General features: G+C 29.8%; 1 protein-coding gene across 2 annotated transcripts in view; it reads left to right on the plus strand.

Annotated features, from left to right (window-relative positions):
• LOC143247429 (uncharacterized) overlaps positions 1–23,303 on the plus strand; it is a 110,544-nt gene that overhangs the window by 14,651 nt on the left and 72,590 nt on the right. For both annotated transcript variants that reach the window (XM_076495505.1, XM_076495504.1), the window contains exons 3-7: positions 1,854–2,019; positions 6,476–6,608; positions 11,726–11,891; positions 18,014–18,127; positions 19,189–20,397. In XM_076495505.1, coding sequence (XP_076351620.1) covers positions 1,854–2,019; positions 6,476–6,608; positions 11,726–11,891; positions 18,014–18,127; positions 19,189–20,397 — 1,788 coding nt within the window. The remainder of the gene's footprint in view (positions 1–1,853; positions 2,020–6,475; positions 6,609–11,725; positions 11,892–18,013; positions 18,128–19,188; positions 20,398–23,303) is intronic.

Consider the following 23,303-nt stretch of genomic DNA (forward strand, 5'->3'; position numbering starts at 1 on the left):
GCTGTCAGATTCTTATCACTATTATAAGAGTAGCTACCAGTTTTGATTTTGTTCCTTTAAGTCAAATGCTTGATCCATTTTTGGCTAGACATTTTTTTCCACACTTGAGGTATTTTTGATTAGGTTACAAACATTGCAGATGTAGAATACAAAGCAAGTAAAAAATAACATGTTAAAAAACGAAATTAATTGAAAACTCTTATATTTGGCCCTACAAATATCAAAGAGAAAATAATCTATTAAGATGATCACATTTTATAAAACATGTCTTTAGTAGCTGATAGTTTTTCCTTTATTGTTTGACATTTCTGCACTTGCTCCCCATATTGGTATTGACATTTCAGTTGATTTACTGGAGCAGCCCAGCCCACTTCTGGATGAAGACAGCTCTGAACTCCTGGACAGTCATAGGAACATTCTGCCTGTCTTTAATTGCTCTCCTTAGAAAATTCCACATATGCTCTGTCAGATTCAGGTCTGATGACATTGCAGACTAGTTTAGTACCTCTGTTTCTTCATCTTGACAAAATTACTGCATGATCCTAGCGGTTTGAGGATGGGTGTTATCCTGCTGATACAATAACTTCTACAGCACCAGCAAAAGGGGTGAAACAATGGGTAGCAGGATCTTGTCCATGTAAGAAATTGCTGATAGGGATCCTCCTTCCACTACAAAAGTATGTGTATCCCATTCGACCCCTTATCAAATGCATCATGGTGGATGGTGTTACAGGCTAAATATTACTCTTTTTTACATCTCCAGACTGTAGCATGTCAATCACTTGAAGATATACAGAACTTGTTCTCATCTGTGAATAGCACAGGTGTCTATTGCTAAATGATCCAGGTAACATGTACCTGGGCAAGTGCCAATCATATTTTCTAGTGCCTTGGGGTTAGAATAAGGGCATTCACTGGAGCCTGTTCTTTCCTGACCCTTGAGCACAATACTTGCACTCATGTGATTTGCTGAAACTCATTCTTGAATACTTTAGTGTTGCTAGGGCAATTTATAAGAGATAAATGTGACACATATTGATTTTCTTCACATGTGACCCTTCTATGACCCTGGCCTAGCCTTGTGGTGTACTTTCTTGCTCTTTTGTACCTGAGCCAGAAGTTTAACACCTTCATGACCTCTGTCACTATACTGTGTTGGATGTGGCTCTTCTGTAGCAGTGTGATGGTTCTGCAAACTTTAGTTTCAGTTAATTGTTTTTTTATAGCTTGCACAGGAATCATTGGTGCATAAACTGACAAATCCTAAGTAGGTTTTGTGTAATATTTTAAAAAATATGCTAAATTTGAAAACAGTTAGTGATCTAAAAATAAACAATTTTAACAAATTAGTTATCCTTTAATTTTTGTGGATAGTGTAGATTACTCTTGTAGGCCTCCCAACATATGCTGCTTCCATATTTTTTTTCACTGTTGTGTTGAAACTTCATATATTTTCTTTATTTTTTTGCAAAATTATTATTATTTTTTGGACTTTAAACTACATTTTTTGGTTTATCTCAACTTTAAATACAAAACTTGTTACAAAAGACTTATATTGATAATATAATGTAACTGCCACTATTATTAACTTAAAAGAGCAATGTTTCAGAATCTGATGGTTTGTATAAGTTGTAGTTTGTTTTTTTGTAGTTTCACTGGAGTAATATTAAGTATTATATTAATGTATCTAAATTTTTTTCATAAAATGAAACAAAGTACTTTGACAGATTATTGCATATTAACATCATTATGAAACTTATTTTTACTTTTATTTTCTAAATTTGTAGCTACAGGTATATGTGTAAATTAAAAATCTTCCAACACATTTTGAATGTTTATATTTTTCCATCCAGGAAGAATTATATACTTTCTCACAAAGACAGTTACCTGGTGATCGTTTGTCAGTTTTTAAAGCTCAAAATTTAGAGGAATCTCTTCGAATTGTAAAGTGTGATGATTCTTCTGAATCCAAAGAAATACTGGAACCAGTCTCTAAGTATAAGAAAAAGAATCATAGATGTAAGTGTGTTTTCTTTATTTAATAATACACCAACCAAAATATTAGCAAGGGTGTTTAATAAGTTTTCATTAAAATATACAAACTTTATCTCATTTTATATAATTTTATGTAACTGAAGAAAAAAAAATGGCCTTTTAACATAACAATTTGTTATTTTGAAGCATAGAAACACCATTATTATATACTTTGTACTGAGAATGAAATATTTGTTTTTTTTTGCAGAATATTATGGATATATAATTTGTCATTTTTATATCTTGTAAAATTGTTGTATTTGTAAAGAGCGTTACCACACTTTGTAATAACTTGCAAATGCTAAGTGTTATACAGGGGCATATTGCTGCTAATATAAGCTATGTTAACCATCTTTATATTCCATTTGAGGTGAATGGCTATTCATTTCACAGTGTAGTGCTGCTACAGGTATATTTATTTGGTACAGTGTATTGAAAATGGAAAATTTGGCTTTTTTAAGAAAATGTGACAGATATTTATATATTTATTGTGTTAGAAACAAATATATTTATTTGTACAGAATTAATGCATTTTGTAAGAACAATATTGCATTCTGAGCTTCATAAGATGGCAAGCATGCTGAATACCTGTATATTCCATTCATGATGAACTCCTATCCATTCTCTAGAGCAATGCTGCTGTGAATAGTTTTATGTAGCTCCTGAGAATAGTGCATTAGAGGATACAGTTGTAGGGATAACACATCCTTATAAAATGCTAATAACAATCAGTATTGTATTGCTTGTTAAATGATATATATTGTTATAAATGTGAAAGTATATACAACATTAGCAAGTATTGAAAGTTTTAAATCTAAGTGAAATGTTAACTTTACATCAGTTCTTGTTATAGGTTGAGCATGTACTTTTTCTTTCAGCATTAGTTTTAATCAGGATTCATGTACTTCTGCACAGTGATATTTGTCATTTTCTATTGAAAATATTCAAAAATTTCTCAAATATGTTAAACTTATTTTATTGTTCCTTCATTGTTGAATTGATTTTCCTGCTTTTCTAAGTAAATTATTTCTCAGGCTGATTGTAAAAATTAATTTTACCTTCAAGAATTAACTTCTTAAAGCTCCTGGTCCATATTTTAATTTAATATTACTAACAGATTTATTTTTTAAATGGGGGCTGTTTCTGAAATGCAGAATTAAAATTATAAATTTACATTCAGTTGAGTTGTTCAACACAAATTTAAACATTTTATTTATGCTCACAATACAAAAATAGATTTGTTATTTAATAAACAGAAATTTACACATTTATAGAAATGAATTTGCAGTACAAGTGCTAAATTAAGTTCTAGATGTTTTGTATATCATATATATAGCAGAGTTATCTGTCTCTCTCTTATCATAATTTAATTTTAGGAACTAGTTCAAGCTATTAAAATATTTAATCCTTTTATGTTTTATCATACCTAGTTTTTATAACTTAATAGTGTTATTGTTTTCAATGCAAAACATTTTGTATTCTGCCAAATTAGGATTTTTTATTGTACAAAACAGAAGCCTTATAGCAACAGTGTTAAATAACAATAGCATAAAATATTAAATGCTAAAATTTTAAAGAACACTTGAATTTGCATACACTCCTGTTTTTTATTTGTGAATTCACTTTCAGTTTTACATTCATTGAAAGATCTTACATCTGTATCATTAGTCTGTTTTCTTGTACTTAGAAATGAAGTTGTTTAGGAAATTTTTGCAACAAGTACTTAGAATTTAAAAAATAATTCTTACACTTTATAAGGTTTTAGGGTGAGGTACGGTTTAGACCTCTAGCCACAACCATTTTTCTATATAATTTTAATCATAATTAAGTTCTTTATTATATTTTCCTAACTTGTTTGTATTTTGTCAATGATTATTGCTGCATTTTTTGATGTTTTATTATTTTGTGTAGATGATCATAATCTGTTTGGGTAATTTAGTTTTCTAGCAATACATTTGTTGAAATTGTATTTTGATTACTTTATTAATTTTAAGTTTTTATTGCCACAACAGTTTTTTGTTCCACAACAGGCAGTTGCCATCCATTCTGTAAAGTTTCATCATGAATACTCTACCTAAACCTTCTGTCAAAGAATAAATTTTTTCTTAAATTGTTTGTACTTTTATGAGCCAAAGAACTGAAGAATAGATACTCTAAAATTAAGAAGTTTGAGTATTATATTATCCCTTGTATAGTTTTTAAGAAATTTGGATCTTAATTTTATAATATTTAAAATGTAACTGTCAGATTCCTAAAGACTGAAAGAGTATGATGATTATATCTCTTGGCCTTCATCTTAGAAATTCACTTGTTTTGTGGAAACTTAAGAATCATGATAAATATTATTAAAAAAAGACACACAATACACATTTTTGTGCTATTATATTGAACATTAATCGACCATAGGCATTTTTCAAATAATTGTACCTCCTGTTCTATAATTTAGAATTTGCAATTTTGAAGCATGAGTGAGGGATACTAAATGGTTTATCTCCATTATATCATTATCAAAATTAATTGGTTAGAAACTAGAGAAAACTATCATAATGCCAGTAAAAAGAACAATTACACTTGATGAGCCTCAAACTCAGCTGCTTGATGATAACATTTCCTAGCCCTTTTTGTTCTTATCATTAGATTCAGAATGGATGTGATTGAAACTTTCTAACTTGTACCAGTACATCATGAACCAAATCTGACCTATGAAACTTGCACTGATACATCATAAGTTAAGCAAATGAAAAAAAATTGAAGTAGTAACAAAGACATAGTAATTATAAGACTTTTACATAAATGGGAATACTGTGGCATTTTTAAATAAAAGAGTCTATAGAAATAAGGTTAGTGAAATCATTAGTGGAAACAAAATATTTGTGAAATTGTATAAATATCCAACCAAACTAGAGAAAGTTAATAACAAAAGTATTTGTTCAAATGAAAGGAAGGAAAAATCTACTGACAGACAATAACTATTGTGCTTTAAATTTAAAATCACTTGGTTTTCATACAGAGATTATACATGGTACTCATCAGATTTATAAAGATAAATGCTTTATGAGAACTACAGTGCCAGAAATAGGCAGATATAATTTTGAGTGATATGAATTCTTAGTTAAACTGCTAAAACCTTTTATTAGAAGTGAACATACCATCAAAACCAGTTTTTAATTTTTACAAGAAATAAGAAATATAATTTTAAATAAAGAGATGAACTATGCTAACTTTGGTATAGTCTTCGTATACTAACATAACACTATGTAGGACTATAAATTGTTGCACAGAACTGTTGTACCATAATCATAATGATCAAATGAGATTTCCAAGGAAAGTTTCAATAGCTCATGCATTATGCTACAAGGGAATCTCATTTTTTGTTTGATAATGAAATTTATGATCAAGTAGGGGCTGTTGATATGGGGTGAAGTTTAGCTCCGCCAGTTGCAACTATATTTATTTGTCATTGTGAGAATAAATGGCTTGAGGACTGTCCTATACAATGCAATAGTATATTATAGAAGATCTGTAATGGGGCTGGACATGTTGAGAGTTTTCCTAATTACCTCAACAGTAAATATACTAATATTAAATTCAATGTTGAAAATCTATATAATCATAAATTCTCTTTTTTGCATTTACTTCATAAATGACAAAAATTTGAATGTGCAATCTTGCTCAGAAAGATATTTATAAGACTGTATTTTAACTTTTAAAGTTTTATATCATTATCTTCCAAGAAAAACTTGATTAAAATGTTGGCTCATCAAGCATATGTCTTTTTCAGTAAGAAATAGAAAATATTATGGAATTCCTTATACAAAAGTAATTTCCATTAAATGTTATAAATCAAAATTATTTAAATATATTTAAATGAGACTGTTCTTTTCAACATTATCTACTTGAAAAATGGTAAACAATTAATTTTGTTTTACCATACATTGGAAAGCAGGTGACAGAAATTAAAATTAAGTTAAGGAACTAATCCATCACAGTTATGCACAAGTGGAGTTGAGATGTATATTTAAGCCAGTTTATAAAAAAAGAAATTCATTTAGTTATGAAAATCAAATATTTAGTTATCAAACATCAAATATAGTATATCAACAAAGGTGTCCTAAATGTATTATAGGTTACATAAGCTCAACCACTAAGGTATTGAAAATATATATACAAGAGTGTACAATTTTGAGATCTTTGCCATATTAAGTATTAAGAAATGTATGCTGTACAGTTTTGGTAAACCCATAAAAAGTTATATATCTTAGCCATGTTTAATAATGAACAAGAGTTTAAGAGTAAAGAGAAGTATTAATTAACAGAATTAAACTGTAATTAAATGAACAAATTAGGGTAATTTATCTTATCTTTTTTTATATACCAGTTTTCTTATTTCACCTATATCTGTATGACTTTATACTTCTGAAAACCATCTTTTCCTTTTTAGTTGCCATTTCAGACCTTGTGAAACAAACTTTAGCCTTCAGCAATGTTTTTATCTATCCTGAACTACTGCCACATTCAGGATTTCAATGTTTTCCAGAAAAAAATAAAATATTTTTCACAAAAGCTGAAGATCAGTAAGTATTTAGCTGTAGGTGGAAATGTTTATATTATTTAGATATTTATTGTTTTGTGAGACCTTTAAAAGAGTGCATCATGTGAAGAATTTAGTTTAATGGAAATTCAACATAAACCAAAAGTCCAGTTATAGTGATGTTTACATGCAATTGTACTTTTTTGTTAAATACCTCAAGTAATCTGGTAATTTGAACTTAGATGTAGTTTTGTTTTTCTGATATACGTAAACATACATTTTTAGAATTTATTTTCAGAGAAATGCTATATTACAATTCAATTTGTCAATATCATCCCATATTTTTCAGAAACTTGCTAATTATTAAAATTATTAAAGGAGTAGGAGCTGCCTTAGTAGTGAAGTCATATTTTTGACTAGTCTATCCCTCAGTAAAGTGTTTTAACAATGTTAGTTTGTGTTAGTGATGATTACAACATATTATCATGGGCATTGCCATGGTGAGAGTGAACAGGTTACCGGATATGACATTTCCAGCCTTTCCAACCTCAACAACATTTTGATGGGACTGCAAATACTGTCAAATGCTAAATATTCATAACCTCTTTCATTCGGTGAGACACATTTATTCTATTTGACATGAACTTGTTATGGAACATGTACTGGAGTGCTGCTTGACTCATGGCTTACTTAAGCATGTTGCTAGGTTCCACAAACAACCTCTGTGAATAATTGGTAACATCTGTGATTATCAGGCTCCTTTTAAGGCTAAAAACAAAAACTCAATAAAGCTATAATACTCAAATTAACAGTATCAAGAATTTATTATTAGAATTTATGGAAACATATATGGCATTGTTATTTGGATGAGAAAATAAAACCATATAAAAACCATTAGTTTATAATGTAGAAAACACATGCATTATGTTAATGAATTATGAAAACCTTCCATTTAATTTAATTTTCCCATTTTTAATATAACTTTTATGTAGCTTTTTCTCTCTCTTTTCTGTCAGATTTCCAAGCAGTGTTGAAAATATTGAAATATCTAATACTGTAAAAATAAGAATATTATTTTCTGATCTGTTAATAACAATGAGTTCCCAAGCTTCATGAATGAAGTTTCCAGTATAATTGATTTACCACATTCAGAGTACCATATGAAATATGTATAATGCACTAGGAATGCAAGAAAATTTGTGGTTTATTTTATAATATTATAGTAAATGTTAGCCAGTTTGATATTGCTGTTGTTCTTGATATAAAATAGTATTGAATAAATTTTGATGTCTTTCATACACTTATTAAGTGGATGTTTTGTGTATCCTATAAAGTTAGAACATTATTTTTGACTATTTATCAACAAGTAGGTTATGTTGAGTAGGCTATATTATAAAGTAAGATCAGGATTTTACATATTTTTAATGGTTTTCATGACTTGCGGTAACAATTTGTATATCTCGTTCTCTTGCTTCAGTCCATTTCTGTAACCTGTAATAAACAAAGTAAATCCCCTGATTTTCATGTTGCATTTTTGGATATTTTGAAAAAAAAATCTTGTGAATGCAATAAAATCACTCTTTTTTAAAATCAAAATTACCATCCAGGTCACACCCCCTTACAAATAACGCATGACATTTAGTACACTCTGAAGTTATGGAATCACATAATCTACTATTAATGCCATCGCCATCTCTGGGTTCTTGGAAATTATTCCATGCCATTGAAATTGTAATATTTCTACCTTGGTTTTTAATTTAATATCTTGCTGTTTTTCAGAAGTTGTGAACAAATGTACTGTTCAGTTTTCTTAATCATTTTACATATTGTTTAGCAGGAGAACTGACATTTTTCAGTGGTTTACCTGTTCTTGAGAATTTTACATTTAGTAATGACATGTTCTTGAAGATTTTGATTAACCTCGAGTTTTGTAGTGTTTTTTTTTATAGTAGTCATAAATTTATGAGTTGATCAACAAATAATAAAGTGTTATGCAGAGATGCCAACCATTACGATTTTGGTGTATACATTATGACTATACACTCATACAGACAAATATTACGACTTGTTGCAACTCCTAAATTATTATATATTATACAGGCCTATACGATAAAGTGATAAATTGTTTCCTCAGGGCTTGAAATGGGTGAAAAGAAAATTTCTAGTAAGATACAAATAAATTTTGATAATAAATAAAAGACATAGTCCAAATGGCTACTTGCAGTAATCATGTTTGTGCTTGAAATAATAAAAAATATTTGTATCTCCGACGTCTACAAATAGTTTGAGTGCAGTGCTTCTCCATACTGGATATGTGGGGGAATTCATAGTTACGTCATCAGTGCTTGTCAACCAATCAGCTATCTTGTTTGGTGTTTCTCGTTTTTTAAGCGGCATAGAAACACCAATGTGATCGTTCACAAGATGGAGAAAAGAGGCCTTGTTCATCAGATTGTCTTGTTTCTGGCAAATCTAAAAGGACTAAAACTGTGAATCAAAAATTTAGGAAAGAGTATAGTGCAAAATATTCGGTCATTGCATCAAAAGTCAGTGACAGTCATGCGTTTTGTACAGTTTGTCACATCGATTTTTCTGTGGCACATGGCGGGATAAACGATTGTTCCAGACATACAAAATTGGCATCTCACCAACAAAAGGTTGAGGCGAAGACAAAAACAATGCAGATAACCACATTTATGAGTAAGAATTCAAAATATGAAAAAGAATTTTTTTAATTTATTTATTAAATACAAAAAACACAGTCATAAATGAGCAATCTATAGCAGTAATAAATAATAATAGTTATTATAATAATATAATAATAAACAACTTAGAGACGTTGGTCAGGCCTAGTAGCCACAAATGATAAAGGGCTCTGTCTACAATCATTATGCTAAGTCATTTGAAGTAGTTGGCATCTCTGGTTATGTATATAAAAAGTTTGATGCTGTTGAAGAGTTTGTCCACAATTATGAATTAATGTGGTTTTAACTTGGCATATGTTTATAAAAATCAAGTAATTCGCTGTTCTTCTTTTCTTTTTTTTTCCTCTACTCTTGCTTTATCAGTCATGTATTTAACAGTTTCATTGTGTGTTCAGTCCGGTATTGTGTTATTCATCTCAAACCAAATAAAGCACATATAAGGACATTATTTAGTGTATGTATGAGGATTAAACTTTAGATACATGGCAATATACAACATTTCTTAAAATGCCTATCTTTTTGTCTTAAAAATTCTCTATTTAGACCTCTACATTTGAAAAAGGCATGAAGGCTGTAAGTATTTACTTAAATATACTGATTTTTTATCAACATCAACAAGGCAGAATTATTCTGGCCAAACTGCAATACGTTCCCATTGTCTCACTAAATTATAATGATCTCTGATCAACGTGGATGCCGTTGCAGACTCATGTTATGCAGAAAATAGTTTATCAAAGACAGTTCAGGTCATAATCAAATTTGTTAAAATCTTCTTGTTAGTCTTCATTGCTAATAATTTATTTCCAATTTTGTAATTTAAACTTTATATCATGGACTTAATTTCTCAGTTACAAATATTTGATGTATGGGTACAACACTATAGTTTGAAAATGTCATATTACTACACATATAACGTCATTAGTCTAGGCAAATTGAAAGTAAAGCACTGGAGCTATAGGTTTACACAAACTCATCTGTGAGTATGCCTGTGTATATAAACAACAGCTGATTGTATGGTCAATGCATGACAGCTAATAACTGGATTTGAATCTAAAAGTATTTATATTTTTGGTGGGAGTAAAGGTGCCAGTAGTTGGCTCAAAATTGTGGGAATCTTGACTGTTTTGATGGGGTCCTAACAAGCTCTTACAAAATTCACTTACTGAGAACAGTAAAGTGTATACTTTTATGTATACATCAGTTAATTTCACACCAATAAAATTCTAAAATCTGGGGTTTAATTTTCTGCAATGGACACAACTGATAGATCAGTTTGGCTTTGTTGTAAAACAGACACAAACAAGATTTGTTGTGAAATTAACGGATACCCTATTTTTCATTTGTGATGCCAAATCAAAATTCATTTGAAATTACAATTAAATGCTAATATATCACTGTTGTGCCTTTAAGGACCAAGTGCTATTGAATTATTTAAAATTATTTTAAGTTTTTTTTCTTTTTCATTTTATAGAGAGTTATCATAGCTTTCAAAATTTTAAGTTTTACATAACTATAAGGAACAAGTTTTAAACCTAATAAATATATAAAAGAGTATTTTTAGCAAAATGTAGATTTATGTAAAATGATATTATAATAGAGCATCAGCACTTCTTAATAGTTTTATTTAAGATAGGCTACTTAATATGCACATGGTATTCAACTCATGTGAAAGCTCTTAAAAGTCTGTTGCTTTCTTTCATACTTTAGTCCTTAAAGGAAGAAAAAAGAATTCAACTTTCAATACAAACCAATGAAGCAGGTTATACTTGACACAACTCTTGTTATATGTGCGGAGAGAAACAAATATGTGGATTGATAATGTGATTGTACATTTTTATATTGTTAGATATCGTATAAGTTTTATTTTGTACTTAGTATTATGTTATCTCCACATGTATAGCAAATGTTGTGTAAAGTACTGTTTGCATCATTGATTCATGTTGAAATCTGAGTTACTGTATTAAAGATAAATTTAGAGCCTTAAGTTGTATTTTACTGTTACTTGAAAAAAATTTTAATGAAATAGATTTTCATGATTAACATTTGAGTAAGCCAAAAATTTCAGATGGAAGAAAATATTCCAAGATATTAACACTTAACAAAAATTAAATGTAATTGCTTATAAACCAGCATGTATTATCAGTTGATAAAAGTAAGTTAAAGGTATTAAAAAGTAAAAAAAACTTACGATTGAAATAATGTTTTTCATAAAACTTGTGGTTATCTTTACTGTATTTTGATATTTCCTCATTTTATCTTTTGTTAATTGAACTTACACTAGTGTAAATTCTCCCTTTTTTTAATTTGAGAAATTTCAAATCCATTACAGTGGAAACTCTAGCACCTTTTTATGAGGAGAAAGTAACATTTTTCCAAAGGTCCAGTGTTCAGTAATCTATGTATATGTGTTCAGATTTCTCTATTTCTTTTTTAATTAAGGTTAATTTTTCTCCAGTCTTATTGCTCTTGGCCTTGAACAGTTTTTGCCTCTGACAGAGTATCCTAATATGCATGCTAAGCTGATCCAAATACACATGCTTCCAACAAAAAATGAGCAACAAATTCGTATTAGAATAAAAAATGCTAAAGGATCTAACACAACAGATGAAAATCCCATCAAAGTAAGAAAATTTTTATTTGCATATTTAAGCAAAGCTTTATGCTTATTGTAATTTATGTTTTTTTTTTTTATTATGGTACAATTATAGTCTTACTGTGACTTATATACAAGGTCTGTCCAAAAAATACTTGGACTGTTTGAATTGAGTGGCTCCAGTTGGTTCCAGGGGAATCCGCTTGGTGTCGCTAGGCTCGCACAGATCACCTGATTACGACACCATTTCTGATTGCAGATATCTTCATTTGTGTATTAGCTATGCGGTTTTAAGTGGAGTGCGATTTTTTCATTTGGCAGATTTCAGAATGAATAACCTGAAGGAGCAACGACTTGCTGTGAAATTTTGTGTTAAACTTGGAAAATCTGAAACTTTTGCTATGCTTAACACGGCTTACAGTGATGTTGCTATAAAGCGTACGGCATGTTTCAAGTGGCATGAACGTTTTAAGGATGGTCGACAGTCCATTGAAGATGATAAGCATCCTGGACATCCTTCCACGTCAACTGACGACCCACACGTTGACAAAATCAACACCCTGGTGCAGGCAAATGCGACGAAGGAGCTGGAGGACATTACAAAAGAAGCGTACCAGGACTGTTTCAACAAGTGGAAACACTGTTGGGATAAGTGTGTGCGTTGGGGAGGAGAGTAATTTGAAGGGGTCCCAGACCTGTAACTTCTAAATAAAGTACATATTGTTTTATGACGTCAGTCCGCGTATGTTTTGAACAGACCTCGTATTTTATTATCAGAGCACAGTATGCAAAGGAAACATTTAATATTATAAGGTGATCCATACCATATACTTCCTAAACAAAATATAAAAGTGTCTGTTTTATTGTGTGTTATAACTAATTTACATGGATAATCTTTTCACAAACCATCTTGTCACTTGTATTTCGAGTCACTAGTCAAAGGCCATGTCATCTCATTTATTGACTTGCATTAAAAATTTTATTGAACTACTATTTTATGAATTTATGTTAGTAAATTTGGAATCAAAGTCTAGGTTATAATTCAAACTTTATTATATATGTATTAATTTCTTAATTTAAAAGTAAATATTAAAATAATGTACTTAGATATAAGTTTTAGTGAGTCATGTGGTGTGTTGAATGCAGCACTGTTTAAAATTAAGTATTTGTGATGTCAAATCTATAGTTTTTGTACAAATTAGGAACCCAAATTACCAATATTGACAAGCTAAAATATGAAATAAGAACCTCATATCTTTTTATTTAGCTGAGATACAGCTTTTGTATTGAATCAAATACAGTGGCCCCATTCACCTCTTCATTTTTTAAAACAGTCCCCTTATATATTCTTACAACACTATATAATATCTGAATAATCAATCAGCAGCTTAGAATGTCTTCAGAATGGTTTTCTCAGCCATTTTAATCTTTGAAAAGGCTACCACATTTTTTATACCAAGATTTCAAGGATGTAGGTTGTCTCTTTAATCTACTCAAAGTTTCAATTTTTTTAAAACCAAAATACAACTTAATTTTTAAGCTTAATAAAATTATAATGAAATTCTATGGTATAAGTATAGTTATTTATAAAACTGTATGTATAAAACTGAAAAAAAAATGATATCCTCTGTGTGCAAAATTCTAAAAAGCATAGCAACCTCTGTCTAGGAGCAACTGAGTTCAAAGGTCATAGCTAGAAGAGATAATTGTTGTTTTACTTTTTTATTTATTATTCTATGTTTTAAGGAAGATAAGTTTCATAACTTATTTCTAAATAGCAATATTCTATATATATAAAATGTATAATAATTAAAATGTCACTGTATTGCAAAATACTTGTTCATTAAAACAAAGTCAAGAAAGATAAGACTAAAGGTCAGTTTTGTACTACTAGATACAGCAACATGAGTACATGTGCACTGCTTCAATGTTATGAGACAAGCTACTTAGAGTAAACTTTTTTTTTTTTGATTTATAACATGTTGTCCTTCGAGCATGAGAAAAAGCATTGTTTATATTTGTTTCCTATTCTTTTTATGATGGTTATGAGGCTGGTTAGTTGACAAGAACCCACCTAGGTAGGGTATAGAAAATAACCTAAAATATAGTCTTACTGAAAACAAACATTTGAAATGAACTTAGAAGATTTTAGAGATCACACAAATAATATTTGAGATTTTTTGGATGAAGAAGTGTTTTCTTAATTATAAAATGAAATCACTTTGCACAAGGACTAGTGATGAAAGAGACTTGATTTTTTTCACAAAAAATCTTTAGGAAAATATTTGATTAAAAAATTTTGTTTTTTGTGTACAAAAAATGTAATCTTTACAAAACATTTACCAAGTTTTGTGAAGATACACATGTATCAAAAGTTATAGTGTAAATGCTTAGCAAATGTGTTGATGAACTCAGGCATATTATAACTAGCTTGTTGCCAAAGGCTGACATTTTGAATTTTACTACTCATAAAAACTTTGATTTATTTATTAACTGTAAGAGTATTCAGGTACTCTACACCATATATTGCTTAACATCTTTCATAATACATTTACTTGTTAATTGTATAATAAACTTTTGATTATAATTAAAACAAAGAAAACCTCTAACTTTATTTGTTGAACATTTTAAAAGTGTAAATAGCATTTAACTTAACATTATGTAACCCCTAAAATACTTCTAGGAATGAATTTTGAGTTACAAAATGCTACAAGGCTGTAATTTTATATACAAGGATTTTAGTATCTATTTAAATCTATATAAAGAAGAATTTGATAGCCAAACTGAGTTGCAAAGAAGTGTGCAGTATATGTCTTTTTGATAAGTATATATTGGTGTAATTGATTTCTGACATGTAAGAATAGTAACATAATTACAGGCACCCTTGTATTGCACATGCCACAAGATTTATAGTTTGATACATTCAAAGTTCAATTAAGCAATTTTACTATCAATTTGTGTTAATGAAATTAGCATTAAAATTTCTGTTATAGTTCAAAGCTTTATATTATCTAAATTACTACTTTATTTCAAAAAAATGTAAAAAAAAATCTTCAGTTTGATACACAATTTCAGAGTTTTAAATTTTAGATTTTGTAGTTGAAAATGAGTTTGATATACTAAACCATCTATAAATAGAAATAATCAAGGTTAATTACTTTATTTACATATTCTTTGAAGCTCCTTGGGGACATTAGGATGAAAAAAACAACTTTTTAGAGACTTGGCAGTTGCTACACCCACTTTCAACACACATAACTGAAACTTCTCAGCTAGTTATACTTAGTTGAGGTAGATATTTGTACCTAATATTTTAAAAGAAAACATTTCAAAATACTATCTCCCAATAGTTAATTTAAAATCTGTGTGAATAATTCCATAGAGACAAACCTGTAACATTTAATAAAAAATTGTGTTCTGTACATCACACCATGTTTACTGACATTAATATTTATGTTAATAGACCTGTAAGTATTCATCTGCACATTGTGTCCAAACAGTTCTCAAACTTGCAAAACAGTTATTTGTTAAAAAATGCATACTACTTTAATGACTTAAAGATCATGTAAGCAATTTCAACACTAAAAAGTATCACAACTTCACATGTAACAAAAGTTTCTGTACAATATCCACTGTTATAAATAATTGAGTAAACTGTTGTTGTGTGATTCAAAAAAGCAGTTATTTTTTTACCATTTTAGTTTAGAAAAGTGGATATGCTATGTTAACCAAAATTGTCAAAATGTTTGACATCTTTGCACAGTTCTGGACTTTTATCATGTTTGTATATTTTCATAAATTATTCCATTTCACCCTCTCACTATGACTTGGTCAATTTGACAGACCACATGACCTCTCTATACTCATTGAAATTCTTTATAGATTTTATACAACTAACTTTTAATATAGTGTGTATATCTTCATGAAATTTGATATAACACTTTCACATGCAAAAAAAAATCATATTTTTAGTAAAGTGTTTTTATCAAGTATTTGTTTTTAATCTAAGAAATCTCTTATTTCATTTGTGTAATCTCTAAAATATCCTAAAACATGTGTTCATTTTCAGTGAAACTTTATATTTTATCTGTTACTTTCTTTGCCCTAACTCCATAAAAGGTTGGTTGATATGACCACCTCCCAAAAAAAGGGAAATAGATATCAATAACCCTTTTTTTTTCCTTCCTAGAATGACTTCATATTGTCAAAATAAGAAACTACATTTGTTTATCCTATGTAGCTTTAAACTTGCAACAGTATAAATCTATTTGTAATTAAATAGTATTGCTTTAATGCCATTTTAACTGTGTCTAATTACTGTTTGTACCATAAAAAGTTGTGAATCACTTGGGGAAAGTGCAGCTCATGTTACTCTATTGAATTACATTACCCATGAGGTACTTTGAACTGCTCACGTGTGCCTCATGAAATATATTTATATTATTATTATTTATAATACCTAATATAACCTTAACTAACCTAAAGATATTCATATTTTAGATAAAGTACTTATCTGTGTCATCTTTCTTTTTTGCTGTCAACTGTTGATGACATTTTCATTAAATTAAATAATGTACCAAAGAACATGGTCTAATAACAGGCAAAAAGCAGATAATTTCCTCTAACTATCACAATTTTTCCAGTTATTTAACTGTGTGGCAAAAGCTGTTACAAATTTCGTCTGAGCTAGTCATTATCTTTCACAGGGAATGAAGCTTGTGCTAAAAGAGAAATTAACAATTCTCTGTTTGGAACACAATGTAATATAATACATCATTTGATAAATGAAAACCTTGGCTTTCTATTGGTCATAGATGAAATAAAATTGAAAGTGAGAGGGAACTATTATTAATGAATCATGAAAGAGATGATGTGACAGGTAGGCGTGGCAAGAAGGGTCTGATTTTTCATTTGATGGCTCTGTAACTAAACAGAATTGAAAGCTATAAAAATTATGGATTGTCTGAGCAATGACAACTTTATAGTAAGTACTTTACCTTGAATTTCATACTTATTGGAGGGATGGTGAATATAATAGGGAAGATGGGATGCTTACAGAAATGTTTTCAACCTTTTTCACAGTGTAAGAAATTTAGAATGTTTAAAAATATTACCTTGTAAGATTAAGAAATTAGCTGTGGATTGTTAGCTGTGATTTTATGCTATACTAATCGGTACAACAAAAAGTAGTTTAATAAAAATTTGAATGTAAGCTACTAAAATTCTCAACATGTGCAGTAAAAGATGCCTTGGCAAATATGGTTAATGAAGCTAAAGTTTTCCTCAAAAAGCGTTACTGCAGAACTGTGTGGTGTAGTTCTTGTATTAGCTTTATATGTGTTTGCTAGAAGTATGAACTGTATAGATATTTAAAAGCATTTGGAAGCTGTTTGCAGATGACAAGTATACTTTCAGAAATACCCTCACTGTGATATTCTTTATACTACTGCTTATCTCTGTCATATTCAGATTTTTTTGTAGATATTCCTCCAAACTGCAGAGAGAAGTGCTTTCCATTGTACTTGTTATTTTGAGCCTGTTTGCTTTTTGTAATAATAATGTAGTATTTTCTTTACTGGTAACTTTACATTCAGTTTTTTTCTTGGATTCTGTTTGTGAAGCTTTGTTCAGTTTTGTTCAACATGACATTTTCTACCATATCTCTAGTTATTATTTTTAACCCTAAAACAGTGGAAATATTGTAGGTTACAGCATCAGTTGATGATGGTCACCATTGAAGGGTTAATCTTATTTTGAATTTACCAAAATGCTACAACCAAGTAATGAGTCTGAACAGTGGATTATAGTTTAGAGAACTCCCTTTTTTGTGTTTCATATATTGGTTTAAACACTGTTAAATATTTTAATACTGAATTACATATTCATCCATGTATTTTTATGTTAAGAGACATTGGACCTTTTAGTGATTAAATAAAAAAACAAGTATTTATCATTTAGGTTATGGATGAGATAAAACTCTTCACATTGCAGTTCACTTAGATATGAGCCCAAAGCCACAGTTTGATAAACATTTTAAGAACCTTTTATGTATGGTGAACAAAATCAGTAATTTTTTAACATTTTGTCTTATCATCAGATAAACTTTACTCAAGAATAATGTGTAATAGGATTATTCAACTTTAATTACAGTATTATTTCAAGTACCATGTAGCTCCTCCAGTTGCTCAAGTCATAAAACCTTTTGATTCAGAGAGTGTGTGTGCACCGTGTAACTTGCGTGCAAGTCAAGTTCCAAAATGGATGGTGAGTAGAATTTAACTACTTGTTATGATTTTTTATATCTATGGTTATTTCTTTTTAGACATAAACATAAAATAATAAATGTCTACATCTTTAACTTACAATGTTTTCAAATATATAACTTTTTTTTTTATCAGACCACAAATCTAATTTCAGAATTAGTGGTATATATGCCTTTCACTAATCTTACTATAATGGATGTAGCATGTATATCATTATATATGTATGTAACCAAAACTCCTGTGTTATCTGCTGAGTGGAAAATTCATAAAAAAATTTCATTGCATTGGGTATTCAGTATTTAGATATTTAGAAAATAATGGTGGTGTGTGGAACAACCATTTCTCTAAAACAGAACATAATTTTAGATAAAAGTATTCTCCACACAACTAAACACTACCTTCATGAAAACTCTAAAGGGTGATTTAATTATATCTTTACCAGTGTAATTTTTAAATGAAGTACTGAGAAACAGAAATTCTTAAAAAATTAAGTGATCCTATCTTAAGCAGAACTAGTAATAGTTTTACTATTATGTATTTATTTTACCATCTGTGTTTGTTTCAGTTTAATGTATATTTAGAAATATATGCATTGCAGAAGTCCTGCCTGTTCTCTAAATTTGTAGAAGATTCTCAAGTGTAAGAATCAACAGTGTGTGTGTGTGTGTCAATGAACGTAAAGAAAAAATATGCATTTTGCATTGTTAGACTCAACCACTTATTTGAGTAGAGCTTCCAAAGATGAAAATAAGAAAAGGGAAAATAAAAATAAACTTTTTAGGATTTAAAAGGGAAAATGTGAACACTATGAAATTAGCCTAAATATTAGCTGGTCAAAAGTTTAAGACCATTTTTTTGGTCTTAAAAAAATATTTTTTTTACTTTTTGTTATTGCTGTATATTTTTTTTACCTTCACTAATGTTGTTGAACTTCTCTAAATAAGTGTTTGAAAAAAAGATGTTTACAAAAATTTTAAACATTTAACTCACTTAGTTCTCGGTAGAATTGATTAATTTCAGAATATATTTATCGAAACTTTTATATCATACATTTCTCTACAGGTCCCATACTTGAGAAATCGCCGCACCATTAGACCACACCCTCATGTTACTCTATCAGCTCATTGTGGAAATGATATTTCTCTTTCTGCAGGAATTACTTCAACAACAGTGCCTAAATTTGGATATACTTCTAGAATTTGTAAAACACCTGAGAAAAAATATGTTAATAATTTTCTTCCTCGACTGTCAATGAGATTCTCTCCAAGAACTCCAAACAAACTTCCAGTTTCTCCACTTAAACAAATATCTCCCATTTTGAAAAAATATGGGCATTGGAGTGGGAGGAACACACTCTGCTTTCCAGGTACCCCTGTAAAAAATCCTGGCTCTTCACGTTCTTGTCGACGTACTCTTGCTCCCAAAACTGATGGTCTTTCTTGTACTATTCTTGGTTCAACTATTAATCACAATGGTCACATCTCACCTTATGTTAGTCCTAGCGATAAGAATAAATTTTCACCTTACAGTAGTCCTGTTGCAGAATATCGCCCTATTGCACCTAAATCTGTCCAAACTGAAAAAGTGAGTGTTAATATTCATTCTAGTCCAGACTTACAAAAATTACATTACTCAAATTCTTCCTTCACTATTCCAAATTCTAAGTCTAGTGATGAAAAATGTATCAAAAATCTTCCTTTTAAGGAATCAAATTATTCTGTACATGCAAACAGTACTACATCAGTTTTACCATTGGACAGTGTTCGAACTTTGGTACATGAAAATATTGAGAAGGGTCAAGTTTCCCAGCAGATTTCCTGGAATGTTGAAACTGAATGGCCCAATTCTGTTACAACAAAAGCCTGTTCTGAGCAAACAGATGTAACATTCACATGTTCAGCATTACAAAACTCTAGAGTTATTTCAGGTGATACGAATCAAAACTCTTTGCTAGGAAATTCTACATGTGTTGATTCTCAACCTTCTTGCTCTGCTTCTCAGTGTAACTTAGCTGTAACTAACTTACACTCTGAAGATGTTCCTGTGGATTTGGACTTAGGTGTTGAATGTGATTCTCATATTGATGTTGAGCCATGTGATGATGGAGAAGATGATGGAGTTGATGATGAAGAAGATTTAGCAGCTTTGATGGCTGCAAGCAGCACAATATGTCGCAGAAACAGATTAATTAGAAAAAAAAGTAAACAGCAGAAAGAATTAGAATCAACTCTTGCTCTTTTGGCTCCAAATCTTTTAGAATCTGATCCTAAGGTACGAGTTTTTGCCACATAATTAACTATATTTAACAAAATATTCTTTATATGTAAACTAGAACTATAACAAATTTCTAGTTTTTGATTCAACTAAGATATGAATTCTTGACACATTATTATGTATTATTCTCTTTGTGGTAAAGATGATCCTTTGTAAATTTGATGACTTATTGATTATGAGAGTAAGTAAAAGCAATCTTGAAATGCTGTAAAAAAGTACTGATAGTACTGGCTTGGTTATCAAAGTGTTTATTAAACGTAAAAATAAAGAATTAATGAAATGTTTGATGAATTTCAGTATGTAAATCTAAGATATTCTGTCAAACAATGATCTTTTGCAATATTATGATGTTACTTCAAACTTTCTTGCTAGTACACACATTTTAGTTACATGCTATAATACACTTTATGAGATTTCAAGTTTATGTGAAAATTCTAGTTTATAATACATACTTAGAAGTATACAGTGTATATAATAATATTAGTTATGTTCACATGCATGTGTATATTTACTTGAGTTGTGAATTTCTCTTAGTTCTGTATAAAAGATCTTGAAACTTTGAAATAAGCTCTTAACCTTTACAGAACATAAATGAACCATGGTGTGAAAAATTGTCTGAGTAGTTGTTTTCCAGTAACTTTTTACAGACAATTTAATAGTTGTTTTTTAAATATAATTTTCAAAATTATAATAAAAATGTCATTTAATTTTTGAAAATACTAAAACCTAAATGTTTCATTACTTGTTGATTATATTGGTATTATTAACTTAATACAGTAATGTTAGATTAATAATAATATATAAAAACTGTAGAAATAAATTTTCAGTCATGCCTCGTTATGTTCATATCAGCTGAGAATCCATTAGTTTGATTCATCTAATTATATGTTTTATAGTGCATGCACGATTTTGTCCAGCACTTAACCCTTATGTGAAAAGATACTATTTTAACAATTTTAGAATATACAGTTATGACAGAGTGTTCATACTCCTGCATCCCAAGTGGTTTTTTTGCTCATAACTTAAAAAGTATCATGATTAGGTTAATGTAAGTATGATATATTATAAATATTATACTAACACACATCTACATAAAGTTTTATGTAAATTTAACAACAAATAGACTGTTTATAAACAACCAAAATTAGTAGGAGCAGAAAATATTCGTACATTTCAGAACGTGTGAAAAAACTGATATTGACTAAAAAATTGTGTTTAGTTTGACGAATAAACTACATTATACCATTACAGAACTAGACACTGAGTTCATAATTATTGAAATTTAGCCAGCAAAAAATGTACTTCCAGCAATTTAGCGCTGTATTCGTCATTATCTGCTTGGTCATCATGGCAAACAGGAAACAACTGTCCAATGATTTAAAAAACCGAATTATTGTAAAATACAAGTCTTGTGTGTCTTTTTCCGGTATTGCTACACAACTTAATGTGCCAAAATTTTCTATTCAAAGCATAATTGCCAAGTTTAAGCCTACAGGATCAACTGCTAACCTCCCTCATTCCAGACACCCCACCAAAATTCCAGAGAGAACCAAGAGGAAGGTTCTCAGAGAAGTTAGTAGGAACCCTTGTTTAACACATAATGACATACAGAAACTGGTAAGGGAAACTGAGGTTGAAGTAAGCACCTCTACAGTTACAAACATGTTATGCTCTTCTGGGATCAAAGCATGCCGTTCTCGTAGAACTCCATATTTAAAGCCTGTTCATGTAGAAGCATGATTGAGGTATGCAAGAAAGCATGTAGATAAACCCTTTGCCTATTGGAAGAGTATTTTTTGGTCAGTATGTAAATCTAAGATATTCTGTCAAACAATGATCTTTTGCAATATTATGATGTTACTTCAAACAGTAGTAAGATTACTGTGCATGAAAATCAAGCTTTTCAGCCACAATGATGTTTGCTATATTTTCTGTAAGAAGGGGGAACGAAATATTCCAAAGAACACCATCCATACAGTTAAAGACGGAGGTGGCTCGATCATGCTATGGGGTTCCTTCAGCTCTTCTGATGTAGGCAGTCTGCATCTCATCAATGGAATCATGACAAAAGAAGAGTACATTGATATATTAAGCACTTATATCAAGAATGATGCTTGGAACTTGCGGCTTGGGCATCGTTGGATCTTCCAGCACGACAATGACCCTAAGCACTCATCAAAATATATGCAATCCTAGTTGCAGAGGAACCATATAAGCATTCTGGAGTGGCCATTGCAGTCATCCGATCTCAACCTAGTTGAAAACATTTGGCATGAGTTGAAGACCAGGGTTTATCAGCATCATCCAAAAAACTTACAAGAGTTGGAAGCCTTTTGTAAAGAAGAATGGAAGAAAATACCAGTCAAGTACTGTCAAACAATCATGGAGGGATATGAGGAGAGTTTGCACCAAGTTATGCACCTGAAAGGCTACACAACTGACCATTAAAGTAGATGCATGAACACTTTCTGCCTTTCATATGTTTGGTTATTTGTTTATAAACAGTTTATTTGTCATTATATTTACATAAAATTTGATGTAGATGTGTGTTAGTATAATATTTATAATATACTCTACTTTCATTATCCTAACCATGACACTTTTTAAGTTATGAGAAAAAACTACTTACGATGCAAGTGTACGAACACTTTCTGTCATAACTGTAATTAAAAAGATATTCATGTGCATTTCTGTTTCTCAAGCATATTCTTTTTGCAGGTAAAAAAGCTATTAATTATAATTCCTCTCATATCATACTACATTTTTAGTTTCTGCCTTTGTCAGTTTTTAACATTGTGATGTGCAACAAATTGAAAAGTGTTCTTAACCCTTTAACTATGAGTAGATCAAAGTGTGCATTAAGGAGGTTTTTAGTTGTTGGAACAAAATATCAGAATGATGAT

This window comes from Tachypleus tridentatus, chromosome 3 (genome assembly GCF_004210375.1).
Source record: "Tachypleus tridentatus isolate NWPU-2018 chromosome 3, ASM421037v1, whole genome shotgun sequence".
Lineage (NCBI taxonomy): Eukaryota > Metazoa > Arthropoda > Merostomata > Xiphosura > Limulidae > Tachypleus > Tachypleus tridentatus.